The 15,614-nt window shown below is 45.2% G+C and overlaps 1 protein-coding gene across 6 annotated transcripts in view; it reads left to right on the forward strand.

Moving 5' to 3' along the window:
• Positions 1-15,614, forward strand: part of MON2 (MON2 regulator of endosome-to-Golgi trafficking) — a 166,470-nt gene that overhangs the window by 39,048 nt on the left and 111,808 nt on the right. For all 6 annotated transcript variants that reach the window (XM_075930840.1, XM_075930828.1, XM_075930836.1 and 3 more), the window contains 4 exons: positions 2,777-2,902; positions 5,218-5,412; positions 7,645-7,769; positions 8,467-8,606. In XM_075930840.1, coding sequence (XP_075786955.1) covers positions 2,777-2,902; positions 5,218-5,412; positions 7,645-7,769; positions 8,467-8,606 — 586 coding nt within the window. The remainder of the gene's footprint in view (positions 1-2,776; positions 2,903-5,217; positions 5,413-7,644; positions 7,770-8,466; positions 8,607-15,614) is intronic.

Genomic DNA, 15,614 nt, shown 5'->3' on the forward strand with positions numbered 1-15,614 from the left:
AAAAGGTAAAAAACTTTACAATTGGTAGGTGGTACAGTGGAGGAACCAGACAGGATTCGGGTAGGTTGCTCAGACCTTCAACTCTAGGGCTAGTTATAGCCATTGGGGACGAACACCGAGTGGTCCCTCAAAGATTCTAGGTGGTATTATAACGGAGCAGTTCCGGAAGGGCCTGGGCCTTCACCACAGTAGTCCGAAATGTCCGCAAATAACCACTCTTGCTTTTAGTTTCACCGATGCTTGGGCATTCACCACAACTTGGGAACCCAGACAGCTGAAGTGTTTCCAGCTATGATGGTGAGGATGCTCAGTCTCTAATTGACACTCCAACATGCAGTAACTGAGCCTTCACTACTGTCTACGCTGAAAGATATCACAGAGGCCTGAGAATCTCACCATCCTTGAGTCCAACGAAGCAGCAACTGAGAAAGAAGCAACCCGAGCCTTAGGGCAGGACCTCCTTTTAAAAAGTCCTTGGCGGGAAAAGGAGGATTGTGCTGTGTGCACATTAGATGGTGCAGAGTGCAAACAGTTAGTGCTGGGTGCGGATGTTTAGTGCCATGGGCAAATGACTGTAAGTGACGTGTGCAACTTTTAGTACTGAGTGCAGCATTCTTCTGGCGGGAAAATTGAGGCCATACCAGTTCCTTTGCCTCGAACAGTCCCAATAGTTCATAGATGGTAAAATGGACCTGAGTATTCAAAATGGAAGTTGGATTGCACTGTCCATATTAGCACATAGCAGCACTCAAATTAATCCCAACAATCCTGTCTTCTCACAGTGGTCAATACAAGGTGCCTCAGAGGGAATGAACAGAATATGTAATCCACAAGTGATCCCACCTCTGACTCCCATTCCCAGCCTCTGACAAACAGAGGCTAGGGAAACTATCCCACACATCTGGCTAATAAGCATTGATGGACCTATTCTCCATGAATTTATCTATTTATTTTTAGGGTTGTTAAATTTAGATTAGTTAATACATTGAATAGTCGACGGGATTTCCATCGACTATTCGATTATTCTATAAGGGTGCCTCCACTTTTGAATTGTAGTAAGAGCCATGCTGGACTCTTGCTACAGTTCAAAAGCGAAAGCCCCACAGGAAGTGCAGGGACTAGCAGGGGACTTGCCCTGCAATCCCTGTGGTGCCTGAGACTTTGAAATGAGCAAGAACTCCAGTGGGGCTCTTGTACACTTCAAAAGTAGAAGCCACGAAGGGAGCATGGGGCCAGTCCTCTGCTGGCCCTGTGCTCCTTGTGGCGCTTGACCCTTTGAAATATACAAGAGCCCCAGTAGAGCTCTTGTCCATTTTAAAAGGAAATCCTGCAGGGCGTGTGGGACTAACGGGGTACTCTCCTGCTGACCCTGTGCTCCATGTGGCGCTTGACCCTTTGAAATGTACAAGAGCCCCGGGTGGGCTCTTCTACATTTCAAAAGAAAGCCCTGCAGGGAGCGTGGGACCCTGCTGGCCCTGTGTTCCCTGTTGTGCCTGAGCCTTTGAAATGTACAAGACCCCCTCTGGATTCTTGTACATTTCAAAAGCAGAATCACAGCAGAAGCGGTGTGAGTAAAGATTGCTTCAGTCCCCGTTCTTGCCATTTCCTGCTGTGGCTCTACCTCTCCTTCCCCCTGCGGAGACGATGTTGAGGGGAACTGGCTTTGATGACCCCAATTCTTGTTTCTTATTATGGAAACAAGCAAATAACTTATTCACTTTCTCCACACCAGTCGTAATTTTATAGACCTCTATTGCATCCCCCTTAGTCTAGTTTTTCTAAGCTGAAAAGTCTCCTTCTCTCTACTCTCTCTTCACATGGCAACCATTCCAAACCAATAATCATTTTTGTTGCTCTTTTCTGAAGTTTTTCCAATGCTAAAAATCTTTTTTTTTTTAAATGAGGTGACCACATCTATATGCAGTATTTAAGATGTGGGCATACCATGGATTTATACAGGGAATAAGATATTCTCTGTCCTTTTTTAATGATTTTTATGGTACTCATAATGGAGGAATTATTTATTTTATTTTACTGTTCAAATATTTGTAATTATATGGCACTGTACATTTTGTATTTGATGTTGTAATAAAAATCAGTATATTTTAAAATGTGCAAAACATTCAAAAATAAAGTTGCATTCTATCATTTTTATAGTGATTATTAATTGTGATTAATCACAATTTTTAATTGCTAGACAGTCCTCCTATTAATCCATTACATTTGTCCATTATACTTACACATACCTTCTTTTAAAATATTTTGTTTTGAATTTTTGTGTGTGCATCCAAGTCATCTTTTTGATAAAAGTATACCTTTTAGAAATCACATATGGACATCATGCTCATTATTACAACCTAGAGTTTTCAATCTTTTTTTAAGGTTATCATAATCAATAAGGTATTCTGTTCCATATTAGAGATGGGAAACTGAAGATAGGATGAATATTGGGGAAGACTACTGAAATGAGATGTGTGAAACTGGCTTATACTAATGACTCCAAGTACATATGCTTACTAAGGCTAAGGCTAAGTCTGTACTGGAGAAGAAAATTGATGCAAGATGAACAACTGCAGCTACATGAATTGCGTAGCTGAAGTCGACACCTTGCGTCGATTTTTCTGGAGTGACCCCACAGCAGGAGGAGTATCACGCTTGACGGGGTTCAGATGTGTTTATATATGTAAGGGGAAAAGTTAATTTTAGGCTGGAAAATAATTAATTACCGAGAAGGAAGAGATCTTTCTTATGTGATATATTTGTTTGTGTTTCTCAGGATCTTTGCCAGTTGGTTAATGCTGATGCGCCTTACTGGCTGGTGGGTATGACGGAAATGACCCGGACGTTTGGCCTTGAACTTCTTGAGTCAGTTCTCAATGATTTCCCTCAAGTGTTTTTACAAGTAAGTTCTTCCTTCAAAAGAGGGCCAGGAAGGAATGCTTAATTTTTGTAGGAATATCCTTTCCACTGGGCATAACTCTCCTATTAAATATATTTTCTAAAAGTTAGAATTAACAAATTCTTACGTCAGATTTTTAGTAAAACAAACTGATGATCTGAGAACCTTTTGAAAGTGGCTGTGATATTTAGTTTGTGCATATTGGCATTTTTATTTTTCTTGACCTGAAAGGTACAATTGTTGCCCTTTTTTCTTTTTGAGTGTCACACACACATCTCTGTTTTTGTTCATTTGGCAGTATATATATTTGTGATTGTTTATATGTAAATACATGCAACGTGTGATTCTGTATAAACCATTGGTCTCTTCTTAAATTTCCTGTCAAGGTGTGTGTGGCACATTTTTTTGTCCTTATGCATTATTTATGTATTTTTAGAAGCTATTGCTGCAGAACTAGGGGTGTTAAATTTAATCAACTAATCGACTAGTTGATGGAATTTACTTCAACAAATCGATTAGTTGATAAGCACGGGAGCCTCAGCGTCTCTGTCTTTTAAATGTATTAAGAGTTGGCATTTATTCAGAGGTAGCAAGAGTTGGGGAACAGGAGTCAGCACTGGGGGGAGTCTGCTTAAAAGGCGATTTTCCCCCCAGCATCGTCTCTGTAGGGGGCAGAAGAGGCAGACGGAGCGGGGGCCAGGTGCGAGCCGAGAATCAGTTGATTTCCGGTTCGCGCCCAGTCTCAGATGCTGTGCCTCTGCTTTTTAAATGTATAAAGAGCCTGCTGGCTCTTAGTACGTTTAAAAAGCAGAAGGCTCTTAATGCATTTAAAAGGCTGGTGTGCAGCAGTGGCAACCCGGCGCAAGCTGTCACAGCTGATACCTGGCTCTCTCTCCTTTCCCCTGCATTTCTGTCGGCAGCTGTTAATACATTTAAAAAGCAGAAGCATGGGGCGTCTAAGATTGGGCATGAGCTGGGAATCAACTGATCAGCTGATTCCCAGCTCATGCCTGGTTCCCACTCTGCCTCTGCCTCCCCTGCTCACCACGGAGACAGTGCTGGGGGGGAACCGGCTTTTAAGCCGGCTGCCCCCAGCACTGACTCTTCATCCCTTTCCCTTGCTACCTCTGAATAACTTGCTCAACATTGTGGAAACAAGAATTTTCAATTTGCATGACTTTGGTGCATGGAAACGTTCAACTTTTACTTTTCAGTAACCCATTCAGTAGCAAGGTATATAAGTCATGTACTGGTAGATTAGTTTAATTTATAAAAAGCAGGGAGAAGGAATGTAGCATGAAAAGCAACATATGCTGTTTGAACATAGTTTCCTTGCTGCATGCCTCCTTTCTATTCCCTCAGTAAATAATTTACACCAACATTTATACAGGCGGCCCCCGACTTGCGACCGCCCGAGTTCCGACCTCGCACTTACAACCATTTTTGTAAGTGCGGAAGAGGCTGAAAACCCCCGACTTATGTCCTTGGCCTGCATTTAAGATAGCACACAGTGCCTACCAATGAGGGTTCAAGTTACAATGCCCCCTACTTTCGACGCTTCACCAGAAACCAATCGTGTCGCAAATTGGGGGCCTTCTGTATCACTTCTGAATTTGGTCACGTATATATTCATAGTACTAAGAGCATATTCTAAATAGAGTGAATATTTTTTTTCCAATCAAATTAAATGATTCTCAAGAGTTGGACAAAGATTAATCACTGACATCTTTCCAGGTTAGGGATGTTAGATAGCATGTAATTGAACAGTCGTGTAACCACATAAAATTTTAGTGGTTATGACTATTCGATAGTCCCAAGAGGCATGACCAACAGCCTGTGCAGCTGGCTTCCTGCATGTATTCGCTCCTGCCTGTCCCCCTCACCTTCTGTGCTGCTGTCTCTATCAGAGGCAGCAGTATAGGGGTGGGGGAGACAGGCAGATCTGGTGTTCATGGGGAGCTGCTTAAAGTCTGCTCCCTGTAGGCATTCACTCCTGCCTCTCCCACATTGCTGCCGGTTGGGGGGGGTGGAGGGGAGATGGGGGAGAGGGTGGCGGGAATTCATGTAGTCAACAGGATTAACTGATAAGCTCAGGCTTATTAGTTGTGTAGTGGTCTACACATTGACATCCCTATTCCAGGTAACACCATCTCCAATATTTTAATTTCCTTTTTCTTAACTACTGGATTAATTCAATAAAAATGGCTATGGTTATTGGCTTAGGTACTGATACCTACCGAAGAAAGTTTACTGTTAAATCCTAGAATTGATTACTGTTTTAATTTACAAAACTCATTGTTAAATTTTTTTCTTTACAGCATCAAGAATTTAGTTTCCTTCTTAAAGAGAGGGTTTGCCCTCTTGTGATCAAGCTGTTCTCCCCAAATATCAAGTTCAGACAGGGTTCCAGCACATCATCTTCACCTGCGCCAGTAGAAAAACCATATTTTCCTATTTGCATGCGCCTGCTGAGAGTAGTCTCTGTTTTGATCAAGCAGTTTTACAGTTTGCTGGTAAGAATATACTCCAGTATTGCTTTCAGAGATCTACACTTCTTGGATGTGTGCTTGCACTCTGTATCAGGGTGTGCTAGCTGCTTGTAAATATCAACTTACTAATGGTTACAGTTGTATACACTGGATATAGTTTTCAGTATTTGCATGTTCACTTACTATGATTTGTGTTTGTGGACAGTACAGCCTTTCCACCTCCTCCCCCTCCTTATTGAAATGGAATATACTCAGACACTTTAGTGATAGAGAGAGATCATTATGATCATCTAGTTTGACCTTCTGCACACCTCCTCTCCCATCTATTCCTGTAGTGGACCTTTAAACTCTGATTGAGTTTCTGAAGCCCTCAAATCTAGATTTAAAGAATTTAGTTATAGAGAATCTACAATTTACTCTAGTTCAAACCAGCAAGTGACCTTTGTCCCATATTACAGAGGAAAGTGAACTCCCTGTTTCCCTCTGAGGGTATGTTCCTATGTGACCTGGGGAATAATTCTTTCTCACCTCCCAATATGCAACCAGTTAGACCCTGAGCATATGAGCAAGAACCATCAGCTAAACACCTGGGAGAGAATTATCTATAGTAATTTAGAACAGTCTCCCTCTAGTGCTGTCGTGGGCAAACTACAGCTTGCTGGCCAACTTGGCCCATCAGAGTAATCCATTGGCATGCTGCTAGACATTTTGCTGACATTGACCATCTGCAGGCATGGCCCTCAATTGCTCCCACTGGCTATGGTTCTCCGTCCCCAGCCAACGGAAGCCGCAGGAAGTGGCACGAGCCACAGGGATGTGCTGTAGGCTGTAAGTTCCCCATCTCTGTTTTAGAGCAGAGCTTCTCAATTTTTTTTTCTGAGCCCTCCCTTCCCCAACTAAGGATGTTAAGTATCGGGTAAATGCATTTTTGCATTGACTATTTGCTGGTTCATATTCTCATATATGTCCTTCTTTAAATTCCACTAAACTATTTTTCTGAATATTTTCCCATGACCTGCCAGTTTCAGAGATTGTGAACATTGTGTGCCATTCAGTGTCTGATATTTGACATATCTAATGAGATACAAGTAATTTAGTTTGCAGATAAGACATGTAAGAACAAGACTTCAGATCTGGGGAAAATGATGGTGTATTCCATTTTGTTCTCACTTGTTCCTTCCTTTTATTTTTAGACAGTAGTTGTAAGATGTTAGGTAACTATAACCATTTCTGTTGCACCCACATTTTTCAAGAATGGTTGAAATAAATTTTAAAAAGAGTTGGATCATTAACTACCTTCCAATACATATTTTTTATTACCATAAAGGTCTTGAATAGCTATTTTATCTTGATTCTTAATTTAAAGCTCAATTCCATATCTTTTGGCTTGACAGCAGTTGTTTCTTCTGTAAGTGTTAATAGTTCAGTGGGAGGCTTTCTGATTTGTACATTTCAAACTGGTTAGAAGCACAAGCATTTAGATTGGTGTGAGGAACCTTTTTGGGTTGGGGGCTGCTGACCCCCCAGGCAAGTAGATGTTGTGTGCTCTAGCCCCACAGTGGGATGGCGGGCTGGGGGATGAGGTCTGGATTGCCAGCCAGGCTCCACCCATGATTTTGATGCCTGTTAAAGCTATTTGTAGTATGAAACCCTGTTTTTTCACTCTAATGATTAACCTTCAGCTACTGCTTACTTCTCTGCCTTTAGATAAGCCAAACTAATATGGGCTTGTTCTTTAGTATTTTTTAAAACTTGTTTAGAAATTGCTGTAAAGTGTTTAAATCCTTTTAAAGCCTTTGGATGCACAGTATATGCTTCATAAATCAATACTTGTGTGATGATTTGTGGGGTGTGTGCGAGGATTGGCAGGGGAAAGGATTTTTTAAAACTTGCTTACAGGAATTATAAACCCTAAGCTAAACAGAATAACTCTATATGTGCAAGAGATACTGGCATTTGCTGCTATAATACAAGCTTAGGGATGATATAATACAGTCTTTCCCCGAATTACGAATGAGTTACGGAGAAAACACTTGGCTGTAACTCGATCTGTTCGTAACTTGGACCCCATTGTGTTACATAGCGACCGCGCTGTTCGTAAGCGTGGGTTGCATTCGTAACTCGGGGACCGCCTTTACGACTGCTCCATGGGAGCTTTGGTCGTAAATGCAAACAGTCATAACTCGACCGTTCACAACTTGGGGACCGGCTGTACATTTTTTTTTTCTTTTTATGACTATAGCCCATTTCTTTCAGGTAACAGAATGTGAGATCTTTCTGTCACTGCTAGTGAAGTTTCTGGACGCAGACAAACCACAGTGGCTAAGAGCTGTTGCAGTGGAATCTATCCACAGGCTTTGTGTGCAGCCTCAGTTGTTAAGGTAATATTTATGCCATATTTTACTTTATGTATTAATTGAAAATATATTTGTAGCAAAAAAAAAAAGGTTTAAAATACTTGTGCTAAGTTTTTAGGTACTTAAAAGCAATACAATTTGCAGGATGAAGTGTTGTTGAAGTACAGGGGAATGTTTATTGACCGTTGGGCATCAAGTCATTATTAATAGACTTGTTTGGTTTAATGCAGGAGTGGAGAACCTCTGCTGACCGCACATGGTTTGTCAGGGTTAGCTGATGGTGGGCTGCCAGGCGATTTGTTCACCTGAGCGTCTGCAGAAATAGCTGCTCACAGCTGTTCACAGCTAATAGGAGCAGCAGGAAGTCGCATGGGCTAGGCCACCACTTCTGGTAGGTCTGATTTGCCAAGAAAGGGAACCATGGCCACAAGGAGCTGAGGCACTGTGCCTGTGGCATTCAGGTAAACATACTGTCTGGCAGCCTGCCAGTGGCTAATGCTAATGAAACTTATGTGGCCCATGGACCGGAGGTTCCCTGCCTCAATTCAGTGCTTTGAAACTTGAGTTTTTTTTCCAAAATTTAAAAATGTTATAAGCTCAACATATAAGCATTGCCCATACCATACCTGCATGCTAATTTAAATAGGTGGCTTTAACAATGTACTTTTTACTCATTAATTCATTGACTATATGCTCAAAAATATTTTAAAACATTTTACAGGTCCTTTTGTCAGTCCTATGATATGAAACCGCACTCTACCAAGGTTTTCCGTGATATTGTAAATGCACTGGGATCATTCATTCAGTCGCTGTTTCTTGTACCAAGCACAGGAAACACATCAACTGCAATAACCCAAACTGGTAAAAGCTTGTCTGCATTTTTTTATTTCAAATAATGTCATAATAATTTCTTAAAATAGTTAACAAATTATTTGTGCATATGAGATTTGCTTATTTGATACAATTCTCAGTATAAATGTATTTCTTGTGAAAGTGAGAAACTAGTTTGAACCCAGAAAAGTGTAGTGTTGTTCAGATTTCTCTATATGCCTTTATTTCTGGTTGTGTTATGGTCTAAAAGCATGTTGCAAAGGTTAGGTATGGGGTGGCCAATCTTCGGCTCGCGAGCCGCATGCGGCTCTTTAAAGGAAAAATTGCAGCACCCGCGGCTCTTCTCACGGTCCCCTATTCTGACCTTATTTTCTTTGTCTGGGCAGGGCGCCTCTTGGCGCAGTGAGATCCGACACTGCGGCGGACAGAAGCCTGCTTGGGCCCCACGCGGCTTTTAAAGGGGCAGCGGTTTTTTGTTTTGTTTTTCTCAACAGCTTATTTCCCTTGACTCTTTGCACTGTATCCACCACTATTTTGGCTCTTCGTCTGTAACAGGTTGACCACCCCTGGGTTAGGTCATTCTGTTTGTACTTGGCAGTAGGATGAGACATGTCAGTCTCTGTCAACAGGGGAATGTCCTGATACATGACATTCATTGCAGTTTTAACTTACTTTTCTGTGTTAGCCAGGACACTCCCTATCCCCACTTCCTGAGCTGTAGCGCTTTTCTAAGGGAAATAGAAAACTTCAGTTAAAATTTCTGGCTATCAGAAGTTTGGCCCAAATTGTCAAATTCCCAGTTGTTTCCCAGGACACATTTTGTCTTTGGGGAGACTTTTTTCCTTTCTACTTTACTTCTCCTTCTGAGGTATTTGCAGCCGCTCATATGTCTGTGATGCTACACAGGTGGAAGTCAACCACTTGACATTCTTACCTACAAAAAAGGAAATGATTCCAAATTTGGTGTAATTCTAAATACACAGACTCATTCATGCCCTTCCTTCCTCTGATTTTAGACTTATGTGATAAACCTCAAAAAGTCAAAGCTCTCACTCTGCTTCCTTAAGGTACCCTTTATGTTACTAATGGCTTTCCGCTGCAAAGTTAGTTTTCATCTACTGATGTAGCTTCCTTAAGGCATTGGAAATCTCTTCCTGCGTGTGGCACTACTCACGCCAACCTGGAATCTTAACTTACTTCTTAGAGGTGTCTAGGCCTCCCGTTGAACTCATTGCAACTTACTCTGACTCCTATCCATGAGGACAGTTTTTCTAATTGCCATCACCTCAGCTAGGTACATAGACGTCGTGGCATTGATGAGAATTTGTGGTATTTCATGGGGGTTTTTTTAAGACAAAATCACTTGTAAGCTCACTTCCCAATTTTTCCCTAAAGTTGCTTCCACTTTCCATATGAGCCAGCAGATCCAGCTCCCTGTCTTTTCCCCACAAACCCACATCACAACAACAGAGAAGTGATTCTGCATATACTACATGTTAGAATCACACTAGCATTCTATTTGGACAGGATTAATGACTTTAGGAAATCCTCTTAGCCCTTCATTTTGTTTGTGGAAACATCCAGAGGCTCCTGAATACTGTCTCAAAGGCTATCCAAACCCTTCTCCCTCTACTTTGGAGTTCTCAATATGGAGCTCTGAAGCAGAGGAAGAACTGGGAGAGGGGAGGGAGGGGGTTCACCTGTGCATTGCTGGATAGTCTTGAGGCAGACCACTTGGGAGGGACAGCACATGTGCTAGCTGAACCAACACTGTTACTTAAAATCTCTCATTAGAGGCGCAAGGGTGCAGATATGCCTCTGGTGGAGCACTAACAGTGGGACACATCTTGAAGAGCCATTGTTATTACACAAGTCAAGTAACTTTCTCTTCTCATCTGTCTCGGTTCTACAATGGGAAACTGTGATTAGCTGGGGGTAGTAGAGCAGTAATCAGAAAAGTAGATTTACACTTCTCACTTCTGTATGCAGACACGGCGGTAAGTGAATAGTCCTCCATCCGATAAGCATAAGCTTATCGGACCGAAGAGTAGTTGCTTCCCCCCCTCCTCTCGCTGCCTATTAGGGATGTTAAAAATGTGGTTAATTGATGCTGACTCCGGGCTGCACGTGGGTGCCTGCTTTGAAATGTACATTCTTCTGAGTGATTGCTCATGTGCATTCCAATATAGGTGTGTGCGTGCAGCATGCACTTGCCGTCGGAGACTTTTCCCTCAGCAGTACCCTTAGGGCCGGCAGGGAGCCCCCTGGAGTGGCGCTGCAATATCGGCCCATATATACCCCTTCTTGGCCCCCTCACCCACTCAGTTCCTTCTTACCACTGTGAAGGTTGTTGGAACAACCCTCGACTCGTCTTTGAGTCGTTCTTTTCACTGTTCTTCTCCTTTGTTAGCAAACTTTTGTTAAGTACCTGTTAATTTAGTTAAAGACTTTCATTTGTAGTTTGCTTTTTACCCTGCCGTGACATGCCGTGTGCCCATGGCAGGGCATGCCTGGCCTGCAAGGCTTTAAGCCCTGCAAGAAGTGCAACAAGTCTATGCTCTATGCTATATGGTGATCCATACTCATCGAGTTTTAAGTGCCTGGTAGAATCGCACATTACAGATGCGTGCAAGATTTATAAGGCATTTAAGCCCAGAACCAAACGAGAATGCAAGTTGTGGCTCAAGGTGCTCCTGATGGAGGCGGCACTCCAGCCGGCACCAGCACCGGACTCAGCAGCAAGCTCCAACACTGGGTGCATGACAGCTCTGCGCACTGTGCCTCCCCGGTACTGCACAGGGCCAGATGTTGCTCCCAATCGCCAGTACTGATACGGAAGAAGAGGCCTAATAGGGGTCAGTCCAGGCTCTCCGTGCGCTCTACAGTGAGGCACGCAGCGTCAGCCAGTCTGGAGCCCGGACCTTTGAGGCCGGGTGACTACTCCTCCCACCGGAGGGATGTGAGTCCTTCAGAGGATCACCCAGAGGCTTTGGAGGCAGCAAGGGTCCTTATAGACTCTTCTCCCTCCCCTCCGCCCACTCTGGTACCCTCAAGACAGCACGGGATTGCCCGGTACCGCTCCCCACCAGGGTGCCTGGTGAAACAATGCACGAGGTGTGGCACAGCTATGTGCAGGGCTTGATAAACGGCGGTGAAAACTGCTCCCCAGCCCTGTACTGCACATGCGCAAGAGACGCATTGCACATACATGCGCCACGAATGAATGGGGCGCGTGACTGAAATCTACTCACCACAGGCGAGTAGATTGTATAATTTGTCGAGCCCTAGCCATGTGGCACACCTCCCCTGGCACTGGCTACTGTCACACCAGTGGCATTGACACTGGATCCGGACCAGGACGCGACACGGATTACCCGACAGGCACCGCTACCGGCCCCCAGCACAGTGACACCTACTGTGAGGGACCTCGTCTTGGCCATGCCTCCTCCTCGGCACCATGGCAAGCCAGAAGCCATGTCTTGGCACACCACAGGACAATCAACATCGGCCTCGGCACCGCCATGGTCCGCGTTGGAGTATTCCTCCGACACGGACTCTGCATGGTCTTTACGAGGCTCTTGGTTCCATTCACGGCACCGCTCCTGGCACTGTACTTCTCCACATCGGTACCAACAACAGTGGGCTCAGCCGATTCCTGTACCGATGGTCCAGCAGATGTGGCCACCCCAGCCACCCGGACAGTGGCCTTTTTGGACCCCCTGGGCTTACCATCAGGGCCAGGATATGAACCCTCCTAGACCGGCTTCTGTCACGTCAGGTCCATGAGTCCCTCCATCAGCGACTCCTTTGGTCCAGTCCCCCACGTCGGCCCACTCGCTACCTCCGGACCAGTTGTCCCCAGGCGCAGGGGAGAGCGTGGCTCTGGTGAGCCAACCTCTCCTCCCCCCCCTCCGTGGCCACTTTGGACGATCCAGGCCGTACAGATTCCCCCGTGGGCAATATGGAAAAGGGGTCATTGTCGTCCTCCCCAGACGAGGCTCTGGCCATCTCTGCTCCCTTCATGCCCTCCATGGATGCCAGGACCCACCAAGACCTCTTTCACCGCATGGCCCAAAGTCTCAGAGTCCAGACAGACAAGGTCTCTGAGGACTCGGACCCAACTGTCGACATCTTGCTCGCAGACACTCCCTCCAGCGTGGCGTTGCCGATCAACAAGACAGTAGCCAAGAACTCAGCAGCCTTGCGGCAAACCCCGGCATCCAACCCACCCACTGATAAGCATGCGGAACGGAGGTATTTTGACCCTCAAGAGGGTAATGAACACCTCTTCTCCAACCCTCCCCCGAGTTCTTTAGTAGTTCAGGCAGTCAACCAGAGGGAGAGGCAGGAACAGCCCGTGGCCACCCCTAAGAACAGGGAGGCTAAAAAGACCGACTTACTGGGCAGAAAAGTCTACACATCTGGGGGCATCCAATACCGAATTGCCAACCAACAAGTTTTTCTGTCCAGATACTCCTACAACACCTGGGCGTCAATGGACAAGTTTACAGACTTGCTCCTCAGAGACTCCTGTGCAGAGTATAAGGCCCTTCAGGAGGGGGGGAGAGTAATTTCTTGAATGGCACTACAAGCAGCACTTGATGTGGCTGATGTGGCTTCTCAAGTCATGGCCACTGGAGTGGTCCTGCGTCGTGGCTCCAGGTCTCCAGAGTGCCTCTAGAAGTCCAAAACACCTTGCAGGACCTCCCTTTCGAAGGCACATTGCTCTTCTCTGAGCAAACTGACCAGCAGTTCCATGGCCTGAAGCACACGAGAGCCATATTATAGTCCTTGGGCCTACACACACCTGCCACCCAGAGGCGTTCATATACGAATAGGAACGCCCCTAGAATACCTCCTTAGGGTCCATGCCCTGATTTTACCCATCGTAGAGGCAGGGGTGATAGAAAGCTGGCTAGACCAGAGTTTCCCAAACTTTTTACTTTAGTTGGAACCCATTTTTTTTGTACTGTTTTTTTGCTGCCCAAAAATATAAATGCATATTAAAAAAAGAATGAAAAATGAATACATTTTCACTGTGTATTATTTATTCACAATAATAACCGTACATAACATAAATCTTAATTACAATTTAATCAGTAGAATTTTAACAGTTGTAAAGTTTATTTATAATTGAATGAGTTGAATGTAAGTCATTTGTGTGCACTTTATAGCTTTTAAGTAATTAAAAAGAGAACTAATGGGAAGGGTGATCTTGTTTTTCATCACATATCAACTTTGTCAGGAGCAAAAGAAGAAAGTTTTATCCTCAAATCTAGTTCAACATTCAATCTATTTCTATATTTATTTTTGAAGAAAACCAAAAATGAGAAACTAGTTTCACACTTATATGTCATGACGAAAGGCATTAAGAATTTGACTGCTTTCTCAGATAAATGTGAATATTCATTTCTACAGCTCAACCAAAAATCAATCAAGGAGAGTTTATCAAAGTTCTCTTTTAAGGCAGAGTCACAGGAAAGTTCAATTAACGAATCCACTTCTGATGCACTCAGTTGTAGTATTTCTTCATTTTCAGTGTCAACAGTAAACGGGTTCTTAATCCACATTTTACTGGAGTCAATTGGAGGAAAATATTCATTTAAACTTGATGTTAGCCCCAAGAGGTGTTCTTGGATTGCTGCAGAAATCGCATCGGAGATATTAGTTTCAGCATATTTTTCTTGTAATTCAGTTAAAGTACGAAAAGACTTAAAGTTTCTCTTGTTAACTCGCTATGCCCATAAATGAAGTTTTTTAATTGTTTCCTCAACTTTTTTGTGAACTTTGAAAATATTAATTCTTCTTCGAGTGATGTCCCCGTGGGTGCTCCACTACAGGTGTCGGGCTCGTCCCGGCGCCGCAAACCGGAAACTTTTTCGTAGCAGTAGCCCCCTCCGGAGGACCGCGCGTGCGCAGTGTGTCCCGCGGCGTTCGCGCCTTTTCTGCGTCGCGCGGTCCGACCCGCCAGTTCCTCCTAACCGTCCACGGCCGCAGACGGATCTGGAACACGCTCCTCTCCTGAGGAGGAATCGTTTAGTTAAAAAAATCAGATATATGTTCAGTTGTTTCCCAGTTAGCCCCTTCCCAACATAGTGTTAGTCAGTGTTATATCGTTAGTTAGTTAGATTGGTTAATTGTTTAAAAAAAAAAAAAAAAAAAAAACACCCCTGTTACTTCAACCCCCTGTTTTAATCCCGGGGGTTACACCCGCACAGCGAACCATGCCCGGTTCTCCCGGGTTCAAGAAGTGCGCATCATGCGGCGAGGCTATGCCGGTGTCGGATGGCCACTCCCGCTGCAGTCGCTGCCTAGGGGAGGGCCATATCCCTCAGAAGTGTGGCCATTGCGCCAAGCTAACGGCGCGCACGAGGCGTGACAGAGAGATGCGCCTTAAAATGCTCCTCTTCAACAAGGCTCTTCAGCCGCCGACGTCAACAGAGCGAGAGACCGAGGGTACGCACAAGACCAAAGAAAAGGCCTCCGCTTCGTCCAGGAGCCTAAGTGCGGCAGACTCGAGAGCCGCGTCGGGCCACCCACAGGCGATGGAAAAGCCTTCCAAAGCCCGTAGCACATCGGCGCCGAGCCCTGCACTCTCTGTGGCATCGGCCCCGCCAACCCGTCCGGAGTCGGCACCATCATCAGCGGCACCGAGCCTCCGAGCGGCACCGCAGCCGGATTCGGTGCGGTCCTCGGCACCGAGGCAATCGGCACCGTCGGCGCATGACCGTGCCCCGACTAAGACGGCACCGGTGGCCGGCCCGGCACCGAAGCCTAAACAGGCACCGAAGCCTAAGCCGCAACAGCCTAAGGCACCGGACACGGCACCGAGGAAACACTCGGCACCCAGATCCCATCCAAAGCCTAGCGACGCAGCCACTCCTCATCCTCAGGGCGCGTCGGCACCGCACCGCACCGACCGATCGCTGGGAGTGGAGCAGCCGTCTCAGTCTCCCGTTTCGGCACCGGATCCGACGACCTTACACCCTCAGGTGTCGGGACAAGGAGTGCTTCCGCCTTCCTCACCTCCTGCGCCTC

This window comes from Pelodiscus sinensis, chromosome 1, assembly GCF_049634645.1.
Source record: "Pelodiscus sinensis isolate JC-2024 chromosome 1, ASM4963464v1, whole genome shotgun sequence".
NCBI lineage: Eukaryota > Metazoa > Chordata > Testudines > Trionychidae > Pelodiscus > Pelodiscus sinensis.